General features: G+C 38.7%; 1 protein-coding gene across 3 annotated transcripts in view; it reads right to left on the bottom strand.

Moving 5' to 3' along the window:
- The window catches only part of SLC12A1 (solute carrier family 12 member 1), an 86,008-nt gene extending 59,860 nt beyond the window's left edge, over positions 1–26,148 (bottom strand). The window contains exons 1-8 of one of the 3 annotated variants that reach the window (XM_061157082.1): positions 25,738–26,148; positions 17,192–17,323; positions 16,961–17,036; positions 11,687–11,782; positions 8,637–8,776; positions 7,487–7,597; positions 5,036–5,147; positions 2,991–3,118 (exon numbers count right to left, since the gene is read on the bottom strand). In XM_061157082.1, coding sequence (XP_061013065.1) covers positions 2,991–3,118; positions 5,036–5,147; positions 7,487–7,597; positions 8,637–8,776; positions 11,687–11,782; positions 16,961–17,036; positions 17,192–17,323; positions 25,738–26,148 — 1,206 coding nt within the window. Of the gene's footprint in view, positions 1–2,990; positions 3,119–5,035; positions 5,148–7,486; positions 7,598–8,636; positions 8,777–10,404; positions 10,501–11,044; positions 11,141–11,686; positions 11,783–16,960; positions 17,037–17,191; positions 17,324–25,737 lie in introns of all 3 variants that reach the window. The other 2 variants (XM_061157081.1, XM_061157080.1) reach the window with 2 other exon arrangements.
- Positions 26,149–26,948: the final 800 nt, after the last annotated feature.

The raw sequence follows: 26,948 nt of genomic DNA, 5'->3' as shown, positions 1-26,948 counted from the left end.
TTGATATAAGTGGGAAGGAAGGAGATATATATATATATATATATATATATATATATATATATGTAAGGAAAAGAGGTATGAAGATGAACAGAAGTGTTATACCTAAAACACAAAGATCCCCTGGAGGAGAGCATGGCAACCCACTCCAGCATCCTTGCCTGGAGAATCCCATGAACACAGAAGCTGGTGGGCTACGGTCCATAGGGTCACAAAGAGTCAGACACAACTGAAGTGAATTAGGAAGCACGCACCCCACCCTACACATAAGATAATTTCCATGTAGCTGTAGATCTGCTACAAGCTCAAATTTTCCTCATTTAAGAGTTACTTGAGTGTCAAACTTGATGTGATATAAGTCGGGATGCCAATATTTTAATGTCTGGTCACATACTCACACTGCCTGTTCTGGCTACTTTTCCTCTAGTCAGGACAGGACTTAGATTCTTAGTTACCTCTCCAAATGTTTATTTCCATCCCTCAAGCAGTAGCACAAAATCTCACCTTCCTTCACCTTTTTACATTAAATATCATATATTTTTTTTCCCTTGGGACACAGTACAAGCAGTCTTACTAGGTTGCTGCTGGTTGCGTGTCAGCCATATCCTAATCTTTAATCTCTGAAACTGCATCTTAACTCTCCTGATTAGATCTGTGTACCTTGAAAATCTTCTCCCACACACATATTTACAGACCATCAATAGTGTGTTAACAAGTAGAAGGTTCAGGGTGGGAACCTTGTATAGCATCCCCTTGCGCCAGTTCTTGTTAGCTGTCACTGTCAGCCTGAAGAGCCTCAGAGTCTTGAGAAGGATTCTGAGGTTGTAAGCAGAGGTAGTGTCTTTCATATCCCCATAATGTGTAAATAACACGTTTACTAAGTTGAACTGAATTTATTATGCTCTAGTTTCACTCTCAGAAACAATTATTATCTATAAGTCCAGAACTCTGGTTACCATATCCCAACGTGTGGTCATCTTTTAGTCCTTAACATGCTTGACCCCTCTGGCTTCTGATCATGTTAATTATTACATCTCAAAGCATAATCATCTCTTGATTTTCTGTCTCTTGTGTTCCCCAGTCCCTTAGCTCTTTCTCTTTATTTTTTAAATTTATTTTTAATTACAGGTTAATGTAGTTACCCACTAGACATCTCCCCTCTGATGTCCTTCTGCCATTTTAACCCTAATGGCTAAACCTGAGCTTCAACATGGAATCAATTCAGTTGGTTGCAACCAGCATGAAAACAATACAGTAGAACAGAACTGATGTGAAAATATCAGAGGACATCATTTGTAATAAAAGTATTGAACTGTTTAGGAGAAATTTTTAGGCACTTGGTTGTGATATATAGTGTTTCCTTACAGTAGATCATAAAAAAAAGAAAAAGCATCCTTTCCAGTTCGCTTCCTAACTCTCACAAAAGCTGACCTGTTTGATCCATTTTCCCTGTCATGGTCTTGTCCAAACTACGTGCTTGAGAAGGATCAAGCAAGCTTCTTCACTTCTTTGATGCCTGGTATAAGTAACAAGTGTTGGCTGAGTTGAACTGACTACTAATCAACTGATAATAAAAACTTAGTCGAAAGAAAGCACAATATTCTTTGAAGGTGTTCTTACAGTTTACCGAGATTTAAACCTATGACCTCTGATACTTTTCCAAATCTGAGAAACCAGAAGCTCAACATCCAGAGTTAAATTTTGTTAAGCAGCACTACTTACTTACTTCATTATGAACAAGTTACTTAATTTTTCTGAGCCTCAGCATACTCATTTTTTATGTCCCATCTCTGTTGAAGAATTTACCATGGCATTGTAGTCCTTACTGTAACAAATGTGAATGCCTTTGTTCATTGACTCAATAAATATTTATTGAAGCTTTGCTAGTTCCAAGGACACAGCAATGAACAAAACCAAAAGCACTTTTATAGAGTTATAGGGCAAACATCTCTCACTCAGGCCCCTTCAACAGCCTTTCTGCTTACCTTGTAAGGATACTCAGCCTATCAGGGCTTCTCCACTTGAATCATGAGAGACTCCTTCCTGTTCCCACAATTTTCCCTTGCCTGTCTGTCCTTTTCTCTTCTCTGCCTGGAATACCCTTACATTTCCTGACTGTTGTCAGTAACCAGCTTTTGCTTTTACTTCCTGCTCAAAAGTTTCTTTGTTGTAAAAATTGTCCCTAATGTAATTATTTCATCTTTATTTTTATTTCATAATCCACTTGGACAATGCATTCAGTTTGAATATATACACACACACATATATCTCCCCTGATAACTTGCAAATATTTCTAGCCTTCCAAAGTTGATTATAAGTTTGTTGAGGTAAAACCTGTGTTTTCTACTTTTTTCATGTGTGGTAGAGATTATTTATTGTCCTTTAATATCCTTCCTCATTTTAATACTGTTGCTGTGGTTGTTGAGTCACTAAATTGCATCTGACTCTTTTGTGACTCTATGAACTATAGCCCGCCAGGCTCCTCTGTCCATGGGATTCTCTAGGCAAGAATACTGGAGTGGGTTGCCATTTCCTTCTCCAAGGGATCTTCCCAACCCGGGGATCAAACCTGTGTCTCCTGCATTGCAGGTGGATTCTTTACCGCTGAGCCACCACGGAAGCCCACCTTTTAAAATTAGAACTCCCTAAAATAATACTAGAATTCCTTAAAATTTTATCTGGGCACATGGCTGTCCAACGAGAGATTACATTTCCCAGTCTTCTTTGCAATTAGGTAAAGTCATCAGAGGGGGCCTCCCCAGTGGCTCAGCTTATTGAATAAGACTTTTGGAAGAACTATCAGGAATAGGATAATTTGGCAGTAAAATTTGTCATTAAGAGAGAGAACTTTTTAAATAACTAGGAAACCTTGAAGAAATCTTACAGCTTTGAAATCTATAGAGAAACATGGTCACTGTTGATGTCTGTAGCTCCCTGTCCTGCCCAACCGCACCATTGTTTCTTAGAATTACAAAGAAGAGGAAATAACATACCTCCAAATCTCCTGAGATATTGGCACCAGCAAGGATCCCAGTTGCTGCTGGGAAAAAAATGGCAAAGACAGAGAAGAAGCCTTCTCCTTTTGTGAAGCTTGGCCCAAAATTTTCTGCAAATATTGATGCTGCAACACAAATAATGAGAAAATTATCATGTAGACTTATCTTCTAGACTGCTAGAAGATAAAGTTACCTTTGGCTTCTGTAGCCCTAAATGCAAATGTGTTCCTATAATCTAAATGGAATGAGCTTGAAGATATTGGTATAATCTTGATGAACCTCATGTTAATATATGCCAAGTATCAAAATACATGTCACAAGGTTTTAAATCTCTAGAATATACTCTGAAAAGTCAATAATTTTCATGAAAATGGAGACCCATGCTATCTGATTTCTTTGAATCTAGAAGACTAAAAAAGAAGGAAACAGAAAATTCTGTCATGATTGAACTGGCATACTCACAAATATACCGCATCATATTGCCCTCACACATACAACTACATTCTCACATGTATATATACCTTAATCAGCATATTGCTTTACTACACCCTTTTTTTTTGAATTGTAGGACCTTGTGGATGAAGCTGTCTTATAGTTTTGATACTAATGTTCTAACCTCCCTGGCATTTGTCATCAGAAACTGCATCTTAGATCCTTATACCAAATTCTCATGCATAAGAATTCTCATATATAGTGAGGAGCTTTGGTCATAATATAAAAATACACCACAAGTTGTCACCAAATTATTTAAATGAAATGGAAACAATCTAGAAAAAAGAAAAACAGAAGGGAAAACAAAGAAAGAAAAGGAAGGAATAAAAATGTGAACAACAGAATCTAGGGAAATGCAAAAATAAGGAGAAAAAATTGAAAACATCAAAAAATTTATAGCAGGAGCTGGAAAAAGGGAAAAGAAGCAAAAGGGAAAGGATTTGCAAATCAAGTAAGACAATCTTTACAAAGAAAAAGAATCAGGAAGAAAGAAGTGATGCGCTATAAAAAGGGAACAAATAGTGATAACCAGGTAAATATTGAAGGGAAATATAAAAAACCTCAGCCATGGATTCTTAAGTATGCTAGGGTGGAAAACTAGGAAAGAGGGGATAGGTGGAGTAGAATAGAAGAGAGAAGTCAATGTTTATGCCTCGATCACAGCTGCTATGTTAATAGTTCCTACAATCTTTTCTGTTTGAAAACCTGACAGTGATGCTCAACTAGATAATGTCATAAGAAAGCAAGGAACAAAAGCAACTAGAGGGATGAAAAAATGTCTCTGTTTGACTTTGGTGCTCCCAGTGGTTGGGCACATTGTCTGAGCTATGTTCCCTTTTTTGCACAGACACCCCCACTGTTCAGACAAGGCTTTACTGGGGCCCCTGCTGCAGCAGAGGGGAGCCAGAACAAATAACAGGTTCCCTTGTTCCCTGGCTTCCTGAGCAGGGGTAAGCTTGTACATTATATGGGGTGAGGGTAGGGAGTGTGTCCAGAGGTTGGGCCAGAGGGCTGGGCTTAGGTGTTTCGCCCACCCCTGAGGTAATATTGTGCGCAGGGGGCATGTGCAGTACCCTGCTTTTGCCTTTAATCCCCTGCTTTTGCTCTAGACTTTTCCAAAGTGGCAAATGGATTTTTTTGGTCTCTTTGTATCTTTTGTCTATAATTTTGCCCCAACTGCCCATGTACACAGTTATTTTTAGTCCAAAAAGATATAGTTTCTTTATATCTTGTTGCTTAAGGAGAGGTTTATCTTTCAGGCTCCAGCACGTTCAAAGCACTTTAACATCCCTCTCTTACTTGCTTTTCAACATCGCTTTAGGAAGTTGCTATTATCATTCCCACCTTGGTAGGAAAATCTGAGACCCAATAGTGTTAGGTGACCTGTCTAGCTGGCAAGCAGCAAGGTTGAGACTCACTCAGGCTCTCCTGACTCAAACCTGAGACTATTTCCTGAAACTCCAGTGGCCGGGGCAGGGGTCATGGGGATGGAGATAGGGGTGCGCCAAGAAGCAGCTTTTATTGCAAGGCAAGCTATTTGACACATATACCTTGATAATTAAAGAAACCTCTGGCCCTCTTCTCATTGTTGGATGGAATGACAGTTCCAATGAAGAAGTTTGCAATAGCAATGAGAAGAATGATCAGAAGAATCACTTGAGCCTGGAATGACAAAGTAACAGGAGGTCAAATTAGATTTATTCAATGACCTTTTTACATAGTTATAAAAGTTGTAAATGACCACTGAATAAGAGCCCTGTCTAATAATTCCAGTTAAGATTCTACTACCCAGTGTAGGTAATAAGGGTGCTCTTGTAAAATGGCATCTTAATAAGCCTTATTTGGCCTGAGACTAGATGTTACATTTTCAGTGGGTGCATGGCTTCTGAGGTAGTGCAGCGGTAAAGAATCCGCCTGCCAATGAAGGAAACTTAATAAGAGATGTGGGTTCAATGCTTGGGTTGGGAAGATCCCCTGCAGGAGGAAATGGCAACCCACTCCAGTATTCTTAACTGGAAAATCCCATGGACAGAGGAGCCTGGCGAGTTATAGTCCATGGGGTCACAAAAGAGTCAGACGCGACAGCGACTAAACACGCACGCATGCATGTGCTTGGGCACTTGAAGGTGATGTTTCAGGAGCATTCTAAGTACTAAGTGGGTAACTTAGTGCAGTGTCCCTAGGAATGTAAACGGGGCCAAAAGATGTAACACTGACAGAGCTGTCTCCTTTCCTCGGCAGAGCATCTGTGGATTCTTCCCCTCCCTGGTACTAAGGGCAGGGGTATGAGAACAGAGAATGAGGCACAGAATTCCCAGCACGCCTAGTGCACTTCAGGTCGAGCTATCATACCCGTGTGTGCTCAGCACAAGTTGTCTCCAAGGCCGACCAGCCAAATCGTCTGTTCTTTAGTCCCTCTGACATTTCAAGGTGTTTACTGGCTTGGCTGTTCCCCTCAGCTGGAAATGCACTTCTCTCTACATTTTGCAAACCTACATCTTCACAGAGGCTTTCTTGCCCACTGAATCTAAACAGTAACAGCTAATGTTTAGTGAGGGCTTACAGTACAACAGATGCAGTTTTAACTTTACCAATATCCTTTCAGGTAAATAATAACCACCCACAAGTGTATGAAGTAGGTAATACTGCTATCATCATTTTAAGGATAAAAAAAACTGAGGGATAGAGAGGTTAAGTAATTTACCAGAGGTCGTATAGACATAAACCAGGTTCAAATCCACTCTAACTACAGAGCTGGAGCTCTAAATCCTACCTTCTACTGTCATGAAACTACATTGCCTCCCTCAGGGAATAATCTAACGTATGTTCCCCCTGCTATATTCTATCTCAGTGCCCTATTTATTTCCTTTATGGCACTTTCACAATTTACCGTTCTATGTTTACTTTTTTATTACTCATCTCCCCATAGACCATATGCTCAGCTATGGCAAGGATTGTGCCTGTGTGGGTCACACTGAATATCCCGTGCCTAGCAGAATACCCAGCACATGATAAGCACTTCATCAGTTTTTGTTTAATGTGTGAATGCATAACCCACAAATAAATGCCATGTAAGAATGTTTCCTATTGCCTTATATAAAATGGGCGGGTTTGGCTATCTTTCCATTTCTGGTGACCACTTGAGGTATAGTTACTGCACCTCCAAGCACATAGGAACCTAGGAGTTTCGATTGTGCTAATCATCATAGAGAGTTACAAAGCAAGCAAAAGATATTCTCCCCACCATTCAGAAATTTACTAACTGGTATACCAATCACTGAGTGACTTCCCTGTTGGCTCAGATGGTAAAGAATCTGCCTGCCAATGCAGAAACACGGGTTCGATCCCTGGGTCGGGCAGATCCCCTAGAGAAGGAAATGGCTACCACTCCAGTATTCTTGCCTCGAGAACCCCATGGACAGAGGAACCTGGCAGGCTACAGTCCACGGGGTCACAAAGAGTCAGACATGACTTAGCGGCTAAATGACAACATGCTAATCATTAAATCCAGATATTCTTTAGTTCCAGGACCTCTGGAACCCTTAGATTTGCTGCTGGAGTACGGGATTTCAGAGGGGAATGACAGTTTCTGCCTCTGTTACCTTCTCCCAACACACTTGTCATATCTTGTGGATGTCAGCATTCATGGTCAGCTAGGAAGGGGATACCAGGGAAACGAGGAAAAGACACAGGCCTCCAGTATGTACAATTGCTATGACCACAAGGGGTCTGTGCGTGAAGATGGCAGCAATCTTGTTGGCTATGTCACTGTGACTACAGAATAAAGGACAAAGTATAGGCCTGATCACATGAGCTATGACTTAGGACTGCCTGGACTAGGTGATTTGAGGACTTGTTGTTCCACTGAGCACTGACCAGGCTCCTTCTACCATAGAAAGTAATAATAGCAATTCCTTTTGAATATGGAGTTCCTTCTATTCCTGCAATTTGTTCAGGAAGCTGACTAGCAGTTGTTGGTAATATCATTTTGAGAAACTAACCTTTGCTTCCCATTCCATTCCAGCTACTGAAATTCCTAAAAGAATCACCACTGTGATGGAGCCTATGATCCGGATGTCATTGGTTGGATCCACCATCATTGAATCACTCTCCTGGAACAACAACAAAAAATCCCCCCTAAAAAATTAGAAGTTTTTTTTTTTTTTTGGTCTGTATGTGTTATTGTAGCATTTAACAGTAAAAAGAGATACTATGCCCTGCTGTCTGGGGATAATAGAAAAATGAAGTGCTCATAAATTTGAGAAGATAAAACATCTAGCATTACTTTTTCTTGTAATAATAAGCCTTTGATAGCCAAGGTTGGGAGTTAAAATTTTTAGAGATCTATTCTAGGCACAGCTTTTCAAGCTATTGTAGCACTAAGTAAAATTATGGGTATGTACACTTATCACATTTTGTTTCAGGAGAACAACCAGTTATTTCTGTGTGTCAAGGGGAATCCTAGAGGGATGAAAATGAGTGGTCTCCAATGTGAATATCAAAAAATAAGTGCTACTCAGTTAAAGAACAAACTATGAACTATATAATCCACTCATTTTTTAATCTGATTTTCAGCTAGAGGTACTATTACCTATTGAATTCAGTATCTGCTATCACTTCCACAGAAGGAGGACTGGAAGCTAGCTTACCTACTAGTTAATTAATGTGCTCACATACATACCATCCAGACAGAGAACCTATGCTAAAAAAATGCCGTTTCCTACAGTGAGTGCTAATGTTTGAACTTTCTTTCCTTTTGGACATCTGTAACCATAATAGTAATATTGATGCTGACAATAATGCTCATTATTTATCTTTTCTTTCATGTTTTACCCTGTATTTCATGTCAATTATTTCATTTGATCTGTACCAAATTTATATGAAAGACATAGGACAATATTATTAACCCATATTATGGATTTGAAAAGCAAGGTTCAGATGAACAGAGGGACTGGTCCAAGATCTGTCAGCTGGTAAGTGTGAGAGCCAGGACTCTAAGAAGTTCTGATGCCAACTATATTCAGCTTCCACATTCTGCACAATAAATCTATTTCCTCTCATCTTGCCATAATGATATCCTCTAGTGCCCTGGAAAAGCAAATTAAACTGAATTATCTTGCTTGGATGAAGAGAACAAAAGCTTTTAGTTACCTTAAGAAGATCTACCACAGTCTCAGCAAATCCCACCACATACATAGCAACAGCCACTGCATTGGCAAAAGCAAAGATCAAGCCTATAGATCCACCGAACTCAGGCCCTAAGCTTCTGGAAATAAGATAGTAGGCCCCACCTGAAATAAGAAATGAACATGTTTTATACTGACAAACTGCTAAAGGATTTAGTTTATATGACCAAATAATTTTGACTGTCTGAGAACATTTAAAATACTAACTATTCTAATTTTTTATTTTAATAAAAATATTACAAATCCTCGTAATTTTAGAAATCTTGTGTCAACTTAATAAATAACTTAGCCTTTCTTTGAATTCTGTGTATAATCTACAATAAAACTATCTTGACTAGATAAAATCTAATTTATCAAAGCCTATAGTACACAAATGCTACAAATAGGAATATAGCAAACTTTTCTTTCAAATTCTTTGTCTTTTGAAAATATAAAATTATTTGTCTCTAACTTCATTGGAGAGTTCAGATTAATAATTTCATATCTGAAATTTCCAGAAACAGGCAAGCACAGGCAGAAAATGAAGTAGGTAAAGTTTATCAATGTCATTCAAGCTTCATTTCTGGTATAATTTTTGGCATATATTTACTACATTAACATTGATAACTATATAGTGCTATCTATGTATTATCCGCTTTATACATCAGACTTAGTTTTGATGATTTTAGCTCAAGAAAGCATGGTTATCCCCAAATACCCATATGTGAATTGGGGTGGCAAGTGGGAAGTAACTTGCAGAGAGCTTAGGATGATTGCTTCTCTCTTGACTTTGAAAAGGAAGTTCTACACATGGCTGTGTACTTCTGGGTGTGAGAAAGACTGAGCCAGAATGGCTAATCACCTTGAGAGTTCTGAGAGAAAGTTCTGAGTTCTGAAGGCAAAAATAAGTAATTGTTGAAAGGCCTAGGTGACTGGATGTTATCACAGAGCGTGTGAATTCATGACTTCCTGTACTGAACTAGTGGTAGGAGAATGATGTTGAACACACAGACACAGTACAACCAAAACTATCTTTCACTGAAAGCTTCACTGTTTCCTCCATAGTAACTCCTTTGGGTGAAGGGGCAACACCTTCTCTATAAATGTAAATTTTAATTTGGGTTGGGCAAATCCTCACTATTTCCATTGTCCTGATTACATTAAGTAAATTAGCAGCCAATTACTAGACTTGGTCGAGGAAGAAAGGAAGTTTGAAGAACAATGACAAACTTTACTCATTTCCAGCCCAGGCCCACATGTTCCTGGATGATTTGAAAGTAACCCTTTGTTTTATTTTCTTTTTGAAAATCTTCTGAAGCCTGTTGGCCATTGGTAGCATAGCGCTGGGGTGAACTCTGAGGGCTTACTGCATGAGAAGTGTCAGGAGTGTCAGCTGGGATGCTCAAGAAGACCCCTTCTAAGAGGGCCTGGGGAAGAGCCAGCGGCGCTCATCCAAGGCACAAAGAAACCATTTATTTCACTTTAACACATGCTTTCTTTCTAGACACCTGATCATTCTCTGCTTTATAAACATGATCAATCACAGGAGGTGGGCCCAAAAAATCTTTTCTGGAGATCTCTTAATTTTAGGTGAAAAGAATCATGCCTTGCTATTTAAATTTTGGATCATTTTGTTTTGTTGAATCCTTTGGGAACTAATTATCAATGTACAAATTTTACTTCCAACATTAAACCAACTCTAGACATCACTACATAATCAAAGCTTGTAGTCACAAGTGCATGGATTGGCTTACCTCCTCTTACCACTCCATTTGTGCAAATAGCAGACATAGAAATACCTGTAAGTGTTGTCACTACCACACTCAGGCCGATGATGATGACTCCAAGACCTGAAAAATCCCCCAAGAAAGGTGTTTGGCTCCAGGACTTCAAGAAGTCACCAGTAAGTACTTCAGGAGGCAGCAGTTTGAACCTTGTCGAGGAATGATCTGTCTCCCCATGAAAAACCTGAAATGTTCTAAAAGATCCCATTGCATCCAGGTATAGGAAGGTCTAGAAGGTACCTGAAATGTACTAAACTTTAAAACTGAAGCTGTGTTGAGGAATCGGTTTTCAAGAAACGCCAGCTGGAGTTGTGCAGTAGCCTGAAAAGTAAAGCATTTACCCAAGGAATTTGTGCATATGGAATCCATGACCTGCAATGTGCCAGAGAGGACCGTTAGAAAGAGACCATAGCTGACCAGAGTAGACAGGGGCTATATGGACAGTACCTTATGTTTTCTTCTGGGTCCAACTTCAAGAACATCGGAAAAAAAAAAAAAAAGAACATCGAGCTACTTTCTTGTTTCCACCAAAAAGAAGTAAAGAATAATAAAAAGTTTTTGCCTACCCGTAACAAGCGTTGAGAATATTTATATATCTTAGAAATTTTACCTCCACGAACAAACCCGTTAGTTGCTATTGCAGAAGTTGACAACCCAGTAATAGAAGTGACCATGGTGGAAAGAAGAATTATGAGAACTCCAAGACCTGTTAGCAATGAAAGACAGAAGATATTACATTTTACTCGTCTTCCTTGGATTCCCTATTGCTGCAAACTATACTGCTTTGAATTTAAGTTTTTACATCCAAGCCTTTGGGCCCCAGTGGAGTTCCTTTGTGCTAAAGAGAAACTGGTTTGCCTGGTATAAAGATAAAATCAGAGAACTGCTCATTATGATGAAGGATGGTCTCCAAAAGTAAACACAATCTAAAATGCAGCCCTGGAAAGAAAAAGTTGACTTATGCTGGTGTCCTGGGAGAGAAGTTACCCTGGCTGTGAAAAGAGAAAACATAACATTTGACCTTCTCTTGTGCTTGCAAGGAACCTGAATGAGAAAGCTGGAGTTTTGACAAAGGTTAAATCCTTCTCCATTTTTCTTGCATCTCTCTTGCCTGGGAGGGTAAAAAAAGGGAAAAAAAAAGGAACCGATTTGGATTACCTTTGAAAACACTTCAGAAATGTCAGTGGTGAACTCTTTGAGCCTGTGTTGCCTTTACCTTACAAATGATCACGCAGGTCAGAAGTTTAATTACCTCCTCTGACATATCCATTTGTAGCAATAGCAGAGGTGGATAAACCAGTGATACCAGTCACTGTCACGGCTAAGCCGATGATAATCACACCAAGACCTCAGTTGAGAAAGGAAAAGTAAAGGCAATTAAATGGTGGAATAATCCATTTAGATGTTTACAAAAGAGTCAGCAAGTCTAGAGTAATCACCAAAGGATCACATATGAGTTTAACAAGTTAGTCTGGAAGCCACCACAGAGGAAATGCTCAGCTTTGAAATTTTCTGCGCATGGTAGCACAGATCCAAGAAACTCAAGACCTAAGATGTGCAGTACAAAGTTGCACCTAATTGAGCAACGATGGCTGGTCAAAATTTAATGTGAACCTCACTATTTATGAAGTTCTAGACACCCAAACATAATAATTGGTCTGAACAATCCCAAGCTGCTAATATTATTAGTAAAGGGTAAATATTCAATCTTCCAGGGAACTATCTTTTTATGTATATTTGATTGCATAGGAATGGAAAATTATATATATTAATAGTGTAGAAAATTGTTCATCTGGCAGAGGAATAAAGTAGAAAGAATCAAATCAAACTGCATTTACTCATTGGCTATGTGAACTCTGATAAGTTACCTATTTTCTGAGCCAGAAATGGCAATGAAATTAGAAAGAATGTGTGTAAAGTGGCCATGTATAAAGCAAGCAGTGGCACGTGTAAAGGCAGAATGCATGTGTAAAGACAGAATGCATGTGTAAAGTAGCATAGTGCATACAACACAGTACATAATCAAAGGTGCCACTTTTTAATCATATCCACAGTAGTAGTAACAGTTACTGTTTATTAGAAGCCAACTATATATACAGCTGTGTTAGGCAGTATGTGAAATGCAATGAAAAATAAAAATGAAAAAAGCTGCCCTCAAGGATCTTATGGTATAGAATCATTTACTATGAGAGGGAGAAAGTAGACCAGAATTCAGAGGAAGGGAAGGCTGTTCTCAGTTTTAGGAAATTCACAGCCAGGAGGATGTTGAAGGGTAGCAGAATATGCTGTTGCCAAATTTGCCATGTTAGCATAAGGATTACTTTGAGCTAAAGACAACTGAATAGAAGCAGATACTTCCCCGTATTTGCCTAAAGGCAGGACATAAATTTGTAAAGGTGTCTCCGTTTTCCTTTCTCCTGGGGATAGTTATCAGCTAGAGATTGGAGACAGCTGGAAATGGTACTAGAGGAATCTACATAGACTTTACTAACTAGGCCTTATCTTCCACTAGTTCTCCCACATATTTGTCTTTCCACAATGTGCCACTCTAGACATTCAGTCTTTTCCTGTGTCTTGTTATTTCTCTAAAAATGTGTTGTTCTTTTGCTCAGATGCTTGTATAAGACCAAATTCTAACCACCCCTTTGAGTTACTCATCACTGAGGATTCCCATTTATAGGCACAATGTATTCACATGTTAATAAACTTCTGATTGTTTTTCTTTTATTAATCTGTATGTTGTCAGTCTAATTTATAGGGCACTAGCCAATGAGCCTAAAATGAGTAGAGGGAAAATTGTAACTTCCTCTCCTTCATTGAAGGCTTTCCTCATAGCACAGTTGGTAAAGAATCTGCCTGCAATGCAGGAGACCCTGGTTCGATTCCTAAATTGGGAAGATCCCCTGGAGAAGGGATAGGCTACCCGCTCCAATATTCTTGGGCTTCCCTTGTGGCTCAGCTGGTAAAGAATCCACCTGCAATGTGGGAGACCTGGGTTTGATCCCTGGGTTGGGAAGATCCCCTGGAGAAGGGAAAGGCTACCCACTCCAGTATTCTGGTCTGGAGAATTCCATGGACTGTATAGACCAAGGGGTTGCAAAGAGTCAGACAGGACTGAGCCACTTTCACTTTCATCTCTTCATTACCTTCCTCAATAGATCAGTCCTGTAGAAACTATCAGTCATGTCCAACTCTTTTGCAACCTCATGTACTGTAGCCTGCCAGGCTCCTCTGTCCATGGGATTTTCCAGGCAAGAATACAGGAGTGGGTTGCCATGCCCTCCTCCAGAGGATCTTCCTGACTCAGGGATTGAACCTGCTTCTCCTGCATCATCCTGCATTTCAGGTGGATTCTTTACTGTTGAGCCAGGAGGTCAACCTTAAATTCAGGGAGAAGCTATAGGCTCACAGACACTGAAATCATGCTGGTTGCAGCCAGAATGTGCTTGTCTGTGCCTGTTTGGTGTGTTCCCTGACATAAAGTGAATGCTTCATAATTGTTGTTGGTAGGCTCTTGTTCCAAGGATGTAAGAAGGGCAGTCAGCTAAGAGAGGCTGTGATCTTTCTGGCCATGCCCTAGACGAAGGGGAAGTAGAGGGAGGTTAAGAACAAAAATGGGAATGAAGTATTGGAAGCTGGCTCTTTTGACACCTTCAGTTATATCCTGGTTCTAGCCAAAGTTTCTAGGCTGTTTCTACAGTTTAAAGTGCAGTAGGAAGAGGCTAAGTTGGGCATGAGATGCAAACTTAGACTATATTGGTTTGGCTCCTAGAGTTTATCTTAAACACTTGGTGTTGTAAGAAATGATTGCACTGAATTCTCTGTATTCTTTACAGGGATCCTGTGGTGAGCATTGCCTCTCTATCACTGTGCAGTTTCAGGTCTGTGTGCCACTAAAGATGGTTTCCTTTTATTTTTTTGCTCATTAACTCTTGATATTGTTTCATAGCGAATGTTTAGCTTACCCCAGCAACTGGACTGAATCATATAGTTTGCATTTCATGATATTAAAACTAGTCTGACTTTTAGTATTTTCCTACCTTTATATTCACTTTGCCTTTATTTTCTGAACAATTCTTAATTTATCCTTTTGCATTGTGTATATTTCTGTAAACTATTTAGAATCCTGGTATAAAGTATCTATTTAAACAGCAAGGGATTTGCATACATCTCACAATCAAATATAAAATCCCAGGGTATAAGCAACTTAGAAAACATTGGGTTCATCCTCAGACTTGGGTCTTTGAACCATCTGCTTCAGGAAATGCTTGGGTTACGTATTTTAAATGCCCAGACTCACTGACTTTGGATCTTTCCAAGTGAATCCCAGGATTCTGCAGTGTTGTAACTAACTTCCCAGGTAATTCTTATGCACCCTGCAGTCTGAAGATTATTGAGCTATCCTCAGCCTATCTCGATTTGTGTCTCCCTGTTAAGGAAGATTCTTTAGCTTTATCTTCAAAGAATTGATTGGGAAACAATTAACCCAGCTCCCTAATTTTCAGATGAGAAAGTGAAATACACAGAATATAAATGACTTGCTTCAGTCTCATCTGCTTTTCACACCCTTCTTCCTTGCTTGATGGTTAAGTTCATTGGATACTACATGCCCCAGCCAAAGTGGTCAAGACAGAGAACAAGTAGATGGCATTATCAGCTCATTCTAGCGTATAATTTTGGGGACAAGGCAGCCAAAACTTACGGCCCCAGAATGGTTACCCAAGGACTATAGCTGCCATTACTCCTGGCTACAGCTTCCTTCTGGCTTCGTTTCCAGAGTCTGAGCTTGAAAGTGTATTCAGGTTTCTTCCCCAAGCCCCTCATAAAGCAAGAAGGGAGTACATACTCGTTTGTTTTCTTTCCCAATAAAAAGAGCACAAATGGGACCCAGACAGTGACTTAATCAACTCATTCAGTTTTAAGACTGTAGCAACGTCCAGTAAAACTGAGTAAGGTTGATAGTTAAGTTTCTACTACTCACTAAAGTCTATTTTCTCAGAGTAAAGAAAAACCAAAAACCTCCATTCATAGAAAAGCCCACTGGACACCCATTTAGGTAGAACTCTACTCTCTTCTGAAGTTAGACTTGACTGCTTAAATAAAAGATCTTTGTTGAAACAATATTGATGTCTGAAAGTATAAGAAACAGTTTAGCACAAGATAACATTCTTCATATTCCGCAATTTTGCAATAATCATGAAGCTGGATTGACTGGCAAGAATAATGTGAGATCTGATTAAAGTTCAGATTATTGCCCAAACATATGGGTTTCAAATAAGCTGCATTCAAAACAATCACTCTTGCCCTGGGCCACACTCACACCTCCAAACAAAGTATTGTTTCCTGATGATCTCAATAAGTTACTAAACTGCCCTTAAAAAATTAATTTTGCATGAAACCCTGGAGCAACAACTTGGCAATATTAAGATGCAGATTTTCCATGGAACAGCATAGACTTATTTTGGACCCAAGGCTGTAAGTGTTCATTTGATATGCATCATAAAGCCAGCAAGCAGCCTTTTGTCAGGCACCCAGCAGTTGCTAAACATGCAATAAGGAAAAACTATGGGAACTGGTTCCAGCTCTTTCTTTCTCATGTTAAGTTTCTGGTGATTCTGAATCAGTTTTGAGGAGTGAAGGCAGTAAATAATGACCAAGTACCTTTTATATGTGAATTGAGACACATTTTGGAGTAGAATCTGAAAGCACATCTGAACTTTTATTTTCTTGATACTCATGATTTTTAGCTACGCCCCCCCCAAAGTGAATATATAACGAATTTTCCATATATAGAGAACACCAATAATTTTTGTCACATTGAATCAGAAACTTCAATAGCTTTCAAATAAATTTTCATATAAATTTAAGTAATATACTCTCAATAAAAATGTTTTCCATCAGAAACAGTAGTTTAAATGGAATATAATATCTAAAAACATTAACTAAGCACTCAAAATCATTTCAACATCATCCACTTTCCATTTAGAAAAATGAGCAATAGTTATTATCTATTATTTAAACTTCTATCTGGCAATACTTCATTAACCTTTGTTTTCTTACTGCTTGTACCTGAAAGTAACACAATTTTTTTTTTAATTCATCATTTTTATTAGTCAAGTCACATTTTCCCCAGTTTTTCTACAAGTTATTTTTGTTTAGTAAAGTTTTGCCAATAATCATAAAGGGGGATACTCTGATGATTGCCAGTGTGTACCCAAACATGAATATATTATTTAAAATGAATGAATCTCCATATACCTGTACACCTAAAACTCTATGAAAAGATGAAATATTTACTTGAGCATTCATCTGGCTGGCAAGCTGGAAAATTCCAGCCTCCCAGGAGTTAACCCTTTACCTTTCCTCCTGACAAACATTGACAGAGAGGCCAAGTAAAAGAGCCCAAATGCAGATTAATTCTGTGACCTTCATCTCACATTCAGCATTAACAGTGAAAACAAGTTGCCTTGTTGAGTTTTTAATTTACATTGAAAAGTATGTAGTGGGTGGTGGGGGGAGTGCTTACCAATTCCAGCTTCTCCAACAATCCAGGAGAGGCGAATGAAGAGCATGACACCCCAGATATTCAGCATACATCGTACCTGTGGGTTGAAGGAGCATGAAAAATGATGTGAGAAGTGACAGTGGGACAACACCCAGGCATCTTTGTGACTCTTGTTTTCAGGCCTTGTTAGCACTTAATCCAGCAGGACATTGAACAGATAGCTTTCATTTGTAAATATAGGAACTTTCTTACCAGCACACCTTTCACCCATCCAAACTTCACAGCACCAGCTTGATCTTCTACCTTGTTTTCAGCTTGTTCATCTCCAGGTGTCCCTTCACCGTTAGCAACCACATCAGCTGAACCTGGGGCCACTGATACATTCTACATTTTTATAGATAGCAAAAACATGATATCTGGTCAACACATGGTTCCATAAAACTTCCAAAGGCAAATCAAAATAGTTGACATAAAGTGTGAGTCAAAAAAGGAAACATTCTAGTCATTTTAATAAGATGACTATTTTTGGCCCCGGGAGATGATGTGTTCATTTTGTGGGTGATTTTAGGCACCACTGAGACTGCAAGCGTGGTAAAGGAAACTGGGCAGTTCTACTGGTGAGAATATTACCTTAGGGAGAATGATCAGAGTTGGATAGATTTAGAATACAAAAAGATGGAAAGAAGGAAGAGGGGGTGCAAGGCAGGTAAGAAAGATTATCAAGAGTGAATGAGGGGTGGGGACTTTTCTGGTGGCACAATGGTTAAGATTCCCTACTTCCAATGCAGGAGGCACAGTTTTGATCCCTGGTTGGGAAACTAAGACCCCACATACTGTGGGGTGCGGACAAAAAAAAAAAAAGTGAATGAGTCTTTTATAAGGCAAAGTAAGATGAAAGTTAACATTTCTTACTAATGCAATGTTTGGCCTTCTTTCGACTAACCTCCCTGGGCTTCATTTTATCCATCTGAAATAATGATAATAAAAATTCTCCACTCATGTCAGAGTATCTTTAAGAAGATTCAATAAAGGAACACATAGAAGTCTCTTGTCTTTTTTTTTTTTTTTTAAGGTTTAGAGTTTTCTTCAAAGGTGCAAAAAGTGTATGACTACAAAAACACTACTCCTATAGGGGAATTTTCTTCCAGATTTGATATACCTTTGCCTGAGAATTGTTGGATGTGCAATAATATTGTACAGAAGGTGAGAAGTCTCCCTACTGACTACTAGAAAACTAGTAGAAATAAGAAGTGGTAAGTCCTATAAAAAAAGATCAAAACCTTTACGTAGTTTTTTTCCCCCCACTGTGGCCTAATTTTGAAAAAAGATCTTCCCTGTCAGTTGAATAATTTCTGAATTTAATGGAGAAAGAGATAGCTATGTTTCTTTCAAGTTAAAGACAACTTTCTAGCATTTCTTTTAGATTTGACTGAATAATTTCAGATGTGCCCACTTAATTTAGCCTGTCTAGCAAAACATTTCATTGACTAATGGTTAGACTATACCCCACTGAGCTCCCCAAAAGCAATCTTCCCCAGGAGGGATTTTGAAATTATTAGGGAAGACTTTTAGATTCAGCAGTTGATTATGTTATTAAAGAACAACTTTATAAGGACTTTATTTGGGAACAACTGAAGTTCTTGCTCTTGCCATGCTCAAGGGTTCTTGCTTCTTTGGGCTTTAGTCTCATTAGCATGGGAAAGTCCCCTGGAGAAGGACATGGCAATCCACTTCAGTATTCTTTCCTGGAGAATCCCATGGACAGAGGAGCCTGACCGCCTGCAGTCCATAGGGTTGCAAAGAGTTGGACACGACTGAAGTGACTTAGCACGTACCATTAGCATACCCACTGTAAGAGACCCTAATCTGGGCTGTTTAGTCAAGTGATTTTGACCTTTTGTCTCTTTCCAGAAGTCCTTTAAGTGAGGATTTCTCCCAATTTTGTTCTCCATAAGACTTTTTTCATGACACTATTATGCCACTTGGGTAACCAAGGTAATACGTGATAGGAGTTATTGTACGCAAACTGAACTGGAGGAGATGGTGGTACGAGTTACTTCTTAATACAAACCAAGGACCTGCCCTAGAGCAGGCCATCGATAAACAGTACTGAACCCATAAAGTGGACTTGAAGGCTACCCAATCTCTACCACTTAAGAGCAGAGAAACTCGTCTCTTATTCATCCTTGCCTCTTGTTCTTCTTTCTTCTTTCCCTATCGGGTAGTCCATTTCTCACTATTTCCTCTGTGCAGGCCACATTAAATAAGAGATAGAAAGGCAATATTTCCCAAGTCAGATCATCTTATTATTTTCTGACAGCATTAGGAAAAAACTGAATGGCACAGAAAACTGAAAATGATAGTTAAAATTCATTTCTGAATTATTTGAGAAATATTTTCATTTTGAGCATACTCAGCCCCTACTTAACAGATAATTGAAACTGACATTGTATACTCATATCAGTGTAAAGTATGGATAAACAAAGTCCATAGAAACTGAGGCTGAGCTGGGCAGAAACTGGTGATCTATACCAGCCACAAATGTAAGACATGCATGTAATTAAAAAGTTTTTAGTAGCTAGTTCAAAAAAGAGTAAAAAAGAATTTAGTAAAATAACTTAGGTTCAGATATGGATCCTTACATTAAAAAATATATTTAATTTTTGTAGAATATTTTATGTTCCATATCGGCAATACAAATATTCATTAGCAGTAGGGGCACCCCATCTTGTAGGAGAGAGCTCAACCACAGAATGTCTTAGTGATATACTTTACTTAACAGATCTGTGTAAAATACTATCATTTCAGCAATAATCATTATAAAGATAGTAACAAAATATTTTACACTCTTTTTTTCCATACCATGTCTCTGAATCCAGTGTGTATTTTACAGTGATAGCACGTCTCAGTTTGTGCTAACCGCTTTTCAAGTGCTCAATAGCCACATGTGGCTAGAGCTATTATATTGCATCTCACATGTCTATACAATACAGTCAATTTCAGATGGATGAAATACTTGAAGTTGTTCTCCAGTCAATTAAAAATTCTGTTTTTCTTTGAAAGGATTCTACACTTGTAAGGCAGCTGAGTAGGTCAAATGTAAATTTTATTTTGTGTAACTGGAAAAATCAATGAGAGTGAGGACTTGAGGAATGTGTTAAAATATTCATGAATATTGAAGAGATTATTTGGTTAGGAGATTCATTTATTTGACTTGATTTGAGAAAAACTTTCAAAATTGTCAATATTCTAGTTAATAAGATTCCATGGCCAGATCATCAGCAGCTACTCAGTCAGGGAGGAAGCAATTTCCTTTTTCTGGGTTAATTGGGGAGCCCATGAGACAGAACCTTAGTCACTCACTTTTTAAAGGCAATCTTGGGACTACAATCTATGTTTCCTAATTAAACTTGAACTTGAGGGTTTGGTCTAGGAAATTGCTCTGCTCTTCTATGAATTCTAATGGTAACTCTGACCCTTAGATCTGGATTAGACTACCAATTATTGTAAAAAAAAAAAAAGAAAGAAAGAAAGAAAGCATTTACAAAGTAGGCTAAAGGGTAAATAAAATATCTAAAATTTCTTCTTAAATGAACATTTCTATCTGATGGATGCCCTTCTGGTCACAGTTTAACAGTTCTTCAGTTTATCACTAGGACATCACAATGTGCAACAGAAATAATATTCTATGAGGGCATATCAAGGAAATAATTATATACAAAAATTAGTAAGCAGTTATTTTCCAAATTTTTCAAAATTTGAGTCACTGTAGGATCTATAACTCTCTCTTAGGTATGTTCTACCTGCTAGAGTCTCAAAGTTTTAAATATACTTATACCACAGTGGGGAGAAATCCCTTGAATGTATATTTATTGCATGGATAACAAAGGTCAGATAGCAAATTCTTAAGTAGAATCCATTTCCATTCCTTGCTGTCATGCGGAAGCTGAAAAATCTTTGTCCCATATAAACTAGGAGACTCGGAATCTACACAATTAATTCAGTGCTTGTCCTCCAGCAAGTTATTTAACCTTTCCTGGATACTGCCAATGAGGTTAAATCCAATGGGTTTTCTAAAAATCTTACTTTGAAGTAGTTTACTCTAAGGCAAAATCATTTTTCTGTTTGCCGTCTTCGTCTTCTAACATGGCAAAGCAAAACCTGGTTTCACTCTTTAATAAATGCCTCTTTTGTAAGGCCAAACAGCAATTATAAAGTTAACTTATCATCAAAGTGTGGAACAGCACTTCAGTGCGAGGATTTGTAGGAACTTCATAGCTGTGAGCTATAACAGTGGGCTGGCAGACTCCTGGCTGGTGCGCGTTCTTGGGACCAAAGTCTTGAAGACTCAAAGTTTTATGATTGCTGCCTGAAACCAGTTATTTCCTCCATACTTTGAATTAATTTGTTTGTTCACACTCCATTACCATAAATGATGACCCACAACCTTTAATAAATGCATTTTAAATTACATAGCTTTAGGGAATGATTATTTATTTACCAAGAGTTTTACCTGTGTGTTAAGTATTCAGAAAAGGTAAAGGAAAGAAAGAAAGAAAGACCATTTGATAAAAGACTTTCCCCCCTCCAATACTGATAAACTAGTAAAGATTCAATCACGTGTGGTTTCAGTAAATTGCTACTGGATTTTTCTAGATGATTAAAAACTGGATTATTTTATTTAGTATAAAATATGTGATTTTTTTTCAGACCTCCAAAAAATGACAAATGGCTTTCTAGCTATTATCAAAGAAGAAAAATCAGTATATATACTTTTAGTACTTATTAAATGTTTTTCAGTGTGCATTTTACTTTTAAATAAAACTTAAAATAAAAATTATCTGGTATAAAAATTACCATGACCATCATTAAGAATCATTTTTTGAGTTTGTACTCATTACAAGCAGTGTGCTAGACTTTGTCTGCATATAAACCCTAATATTTACAAGCATCCTGCAAAATCAGTTGATATTACATAACTCGTGGGCAAAAGCAGAAGGGCGGTGGTAGAAGATAAGCTGCTTGGATAGCATCACCAACTCAGTGGACGTAAGTTTGAGCAAACTCAGGGAAACAGTGGAGGACAGAGGGGCCTGGTGTGCTACAGTTCAGGGGTCTCAAAGAGTCAGACACGACTTAGCGACTGAACGGCAACAACTTGTACAGTACTGCAAGTAAGGGATGAAGTAATTTTTCTCTACTTTTAACCAGAGTTTTCAGAAATCTGTAATTCATGGCCGCTAGTGTAGGCATTTAGCTCTTTACTACACAGAAAATGAAAAGGATTTCTCTACTATGATATCAAATCATTGGGATTACAAATTCTGTCAATATCTATCACTCCTGGAGTTCTATTAAGACAGAGACTTAAAATAACGTCTTTCAAGCCTGTTTTTCATTTTACCTACTAGGACAAGCTTGTCATGTAATTTTTTTTTCCAGCTTGGAAGCTATAATCAGGATTTGCACAAAATCCAACTGATTTCTGACTAAGTATGTTCTGCCATTTAGTATGAATATACTGTTCCTACATGGCTTTTAAAAGCAAGATTAGGGATCAAAAAATATCTCTTAACTTATACTATGTCAGTTACTTTCTACTTTTAAATTATTTAAGTAAACACTAAGAGTTATTTTTTTGCATATTAAATCAGTGACATGTCTGAGTATTATTATATAATATTTGTTCTAGTGATCATATTTATCTGTGATTTGAAGAACTACCATAAAGTTGTCAAGGACCACAAGAAGGTGACAGCATATTTACTTTATACTGCAAGTCTTCATCTTTTATTTGGGAGGTGGGGGAAAGCAGGGAGAAGAGCAGAATCAAATTCACTAGCAAAGAAGAAATGAACTGAAGAAGGCCCAGGTTGTTAACCACTCCAGTGCTCTTGCCTGGAAAATCCCATGGACGGAGGAGCCTGGTAGGCTGCAGTCCATGGGGTCGCTAAGAGTCAGACACAACTGAGCGACTTCACTTTCACTTTCCTGCATTGGAGAAGGAAATGGCAACCCTCTCCAGTGTTCTTGCCTGGAGAATCCCAGGGACGGGGGAGCCTGGTGGGCTGCCGTTTATGGGGTCGCACAGAGTTGGACACGACTGAAGCGACTTAGCAGCAGCAGCAGCAGACTGTTAAAGTCTGGAGGACAGCACAGAAGAACGTGTGGAACAGGTGCTCACAAGTGCAGCAACACTAGAATGGCCCTGGCTGTGAGAATGTGCCCACTGTAGATTTGCTGGTTATATTCAGATGCTGCTCCCAATTTGGTTATGTGCATAGTTCTGCATGATTAAATCAAACTGAAGTGCCCTAGATGAGGGTCTTCCCCAGTGGCTTAGTGATAAAGAATTGACCTGCAACGCAGGAGACGCAGGAGATGTGGGTTTGATCTCTGGGTTGAGAAGATCCCCTGGAGGAGGAAATGGCAACCCACTCCAGTATTCTTGTCTGGAGAATCCCATGGCCAGAGAAGCCTGGCGGGCTTCTGTCCATAGGGTTGCATATCGTCAGACAGGACTGAAGCGACTGAGCACCTTAGATAAGGATCAAGTTCACAAAAAGAATAACTATACTGGTTCAGAATGATTATTCAGGGCATTGAGACTAAATCTAGTTTTTAATGTATTTAATTTGCCATTCTTTCATATCTGAGGAAAAATACTACAAGTTAAAGACCTTAGTCTCATCTTTTCAAAAATAATATGATATTTCAGACAGTCATCAAAACTGTCAAATGCAGCTATGACATTTCTCCTGTTCAGTCATTCAGATAGTTTTCTAACAACAGTGCCCTCAGAACTTTTCTCCCCTTATATAAATATTTATGTAAACTGTGGCTTTGGAAATTGTAAATCAGCCACTTTCCTCTCTATGGAATATCAGTCCTAAGAACACTGTGAATTTACACCATTTCCTTTTTAATAGGGGCTTTCCTGGTAGCTCAGCCTGTAAAGAATTTGCCTGCAATGCAGGCAAATTGACCCTGGTTCAATTTCTGGGTTGGGAAGATCCCCTGGAGAACAGACAGACTACCCACTCCTGTGGCTCAGACAGTAAAGAATCCATCTGCAATGTGGAAGACCTGGGTTCAATCCCTGGGTTGGGAAGATCCCCTGGAGGAGGGCATGGCAACCTACTCCAGTATTCTTGCCTGGAGAATCCCAGGAGTTAAAATTTTCATTTCTTTTGTTGTAAGTTGGGGAAGGGAGTGAGAATATTTAAATTTTGATCACAATTTTAACAAAGTATGCAGTTTTAAAAATTATCATGTGTAATGAGGTAGGGTACAGTGGAATAAAATTTCAAGTCTGCTCATGTTACTTCTTCAGGATAAATCAAAACCTCTTTATAAGGTTCTAACTTTCTCTTTGTGCCCTTCCCATGTCTCAGAAACTCCTTGTGCCCCTTCTTTCAACCTTCTTTTCCCTCTTTTCCTTCTCCCTTTTCTTTCTTCTCCTTTCCCCTTCTCTCACATAGAAAAGGAAAATGACACAGTAGTCTGACTGGAGCTTCAAATTGCCTGGCTCCTCAGCAGCTTTTCTCGGGCCTGCCATTTTGTCCGAAACCACTACATTGCTAATGTCTTTTGATTAAAGCACCAGATATCCCAGATTAAACCTAAATCTTATGTCTATAAATAAAGCAACCACTTAGCAGTCAGCACAAGTAAGGTCCGGTGGGGAGAGGTGTAATGATACAGGGCACAGCTCTTTCTCTGGATGTCGCTCAATCTCCAGAGTTAGGACCTAGGGTCGGAATCCTGAGCAGCCAAGGGGAATTGGTTATGGAGAGGGATTTTCCTGAGGAAAGAAAGATGAGCAGAAACTAAAGGGAGCTTTTCACCGCTATTAGAATCGTATTAGCAGTAATCCTAGAATCCCTGGAGTGGGCAATCATTTAATTTAAAAATGGTTGAATGAAAGAATGAATATGAAAAGAATTGTTCCAGCCATTTTTTCCCCCATACCTTAAACTCTAGGCAAAAGTAGAGTGCATTTAGATGTGAGACAACTAATTATTCTTCATAGTAATTAATTATATCACATAAAGAGTGCTCTTCATTCCAAACTATGTTCCAGATGAGCAGGAAAATAAAGTGCATCAATATATTTTAAAACAAGTTACGGAAGAAGAAATCTACTAAGCTTACAAATGCTTTGCTAAAGATTAGAAAAAGTGCTGCCTCATGCTTCTAACAGCTTGGCCATATTCCATAAATAATGAAAAGTTTAGCCACTTCTGCTGCTTCTGTAGTAAAATTTAATTTAGTTACTTTTATATGCTTACGTGCCTTCACGAACTTTGGGCAAGGTTTTGAAGAGGAAAGGATAAAATGCTGAATCTTATACATCTCTTCTCTCTCTTTAAAGAATATAAAAAATACCCATGTGCTCTAAAGTCTATTTGCACAGTATTAACTACAGCAAGCACCAGTGATTTCTCTTCTTTTTACAACAGTTGTAGAGCCATTAATACCCATGTGAAACCAGCTTAGTATTCAGATTGACATGTTTAACCAAGTGTGAATTGAATAGACAATAACTGTAAACAAGACCCCACATATTGCCTAACTTTCAGAATTCATTTTTTAGTTCTCTTTCCCAGCTGGTAAACATTTGTGAAGCACTTTTTGTGTATCTTCTGTTTATCGGGAACTAGGAACAGTTGTGTGAGTAAGATGGACAGTTTGCCGTAGACCTCTACATTGGACACGTTTACAGTTATAAGGTTCGTATGGAGTAGGGTATCACCTGAAGGAATGAGGAGGATACTTGTCTGTATCCTTAAGCTTACCTTCGCGAGTTGCTCGTGAATGTCCAGCAGGCTGGGTCGGTTGACCTTGGGCCCGCTAACACTGCCGGTGTTGCGATAGTACTCAATCTTGGGCACAGCATCCACCGTGTTGTGGCCAAAGGTTTGTAGGTAGTATGTGTTTGTGTGAGAATCGTAAGCATGAAAACTGGCATCTGTTTTAGCCGTTTCTCCGGTTTGGAGGAAATTGTCGTAGCACTCCTGATTCCCAGGCCTAAAGCTGATTCTGAATCTGTTCTGGCCTTCATCCCCAAAAGAGGTTTCCTCATAGTGTGGAGGGTCAGCGTTGTCATTCACAGCAGCACTGCTCTCATTTACGACATTAACTTGGAAGCGATTGGTATTACTAGGCGTGGGATCCAGAAATACATTGGAGGAGTTGTTCAGTGACATCTTCCAAATAGATTTTTCACTAAACTGACCACTTTATGGTTGTTTTAAAAATGTGTAGATTTGCTCTTCAAAACAAACACTAACATGCTACATTAGGGAGCTCTTGACTTTTGTTCTAGAACAATGCAACAAATAGATTCTTGATATATTGTCTCCTATACAATCTTCAGAATGTTCTTCAAAGCTGTCATTAAAAGAGAAAATTAATCTTGTTCCAGGTAATATAAAGACATTTAAGTATGGTTGAGGTATGAGGGAACAGTTTTCTTTCATAAGACATACAACTTTAAATTCATTTCCTTAAAAATAACCTGTCTAGGAACCTGGTAGCTCAGACAGTAAAAAAAATCTGCCTGCAAGTCTCTGCAGGAGATTTGGGTTCAATCCCTGGGTAGGGAAGGTCCCCTGGAGAAGGGAGTGGCTACCCACTCTAGTACTCTTGCCTGGAGAATTCCGTGGACAGAGGAGCCTAGTGGGCTACAGTACCTGGGGTCGCAAAGAGTCAGACACGACTGAGTGACTAACACTTACACTTAGGAACCTTAGTTACCTAAGCAATTAAATCCTGTAATAAATAACTGGGGACGTGCTTCAGCAAACAGAATTTCCAATGGAGTCATTAAAATGCTACCTGCGTTTCTAGTATTTGCTTGTACTCAATGCAGGTGGATTCAATATGACTTTAGAAAAGATGAAACTCTACCAAACAAATTGAGTGAAGGCTAGTGAGAATATTCTCAGCCTGAAACACAGTACATTAACAGTACTAAATGTGAAAATTGGAAAGTATATTATGATTG

Source organism: Dama dama, chromosome 12 (genome assembly GCF_033118175.1).
Source record: "Dama dama isolate Ldn47 chromosome 12, ASM3311817v1, whole genome shotgun sequence".
Taxonomy (NCBI): Eukaryota; Metazoa; Chordata; class Mammalia; order Artiodactyla; family Cervidae; genus Dama; species Dama dama.
Note: the sequence above shows the minus strand (reverse complement) of the source record. Positions and strands in the feature narration are given on the sequence as shown.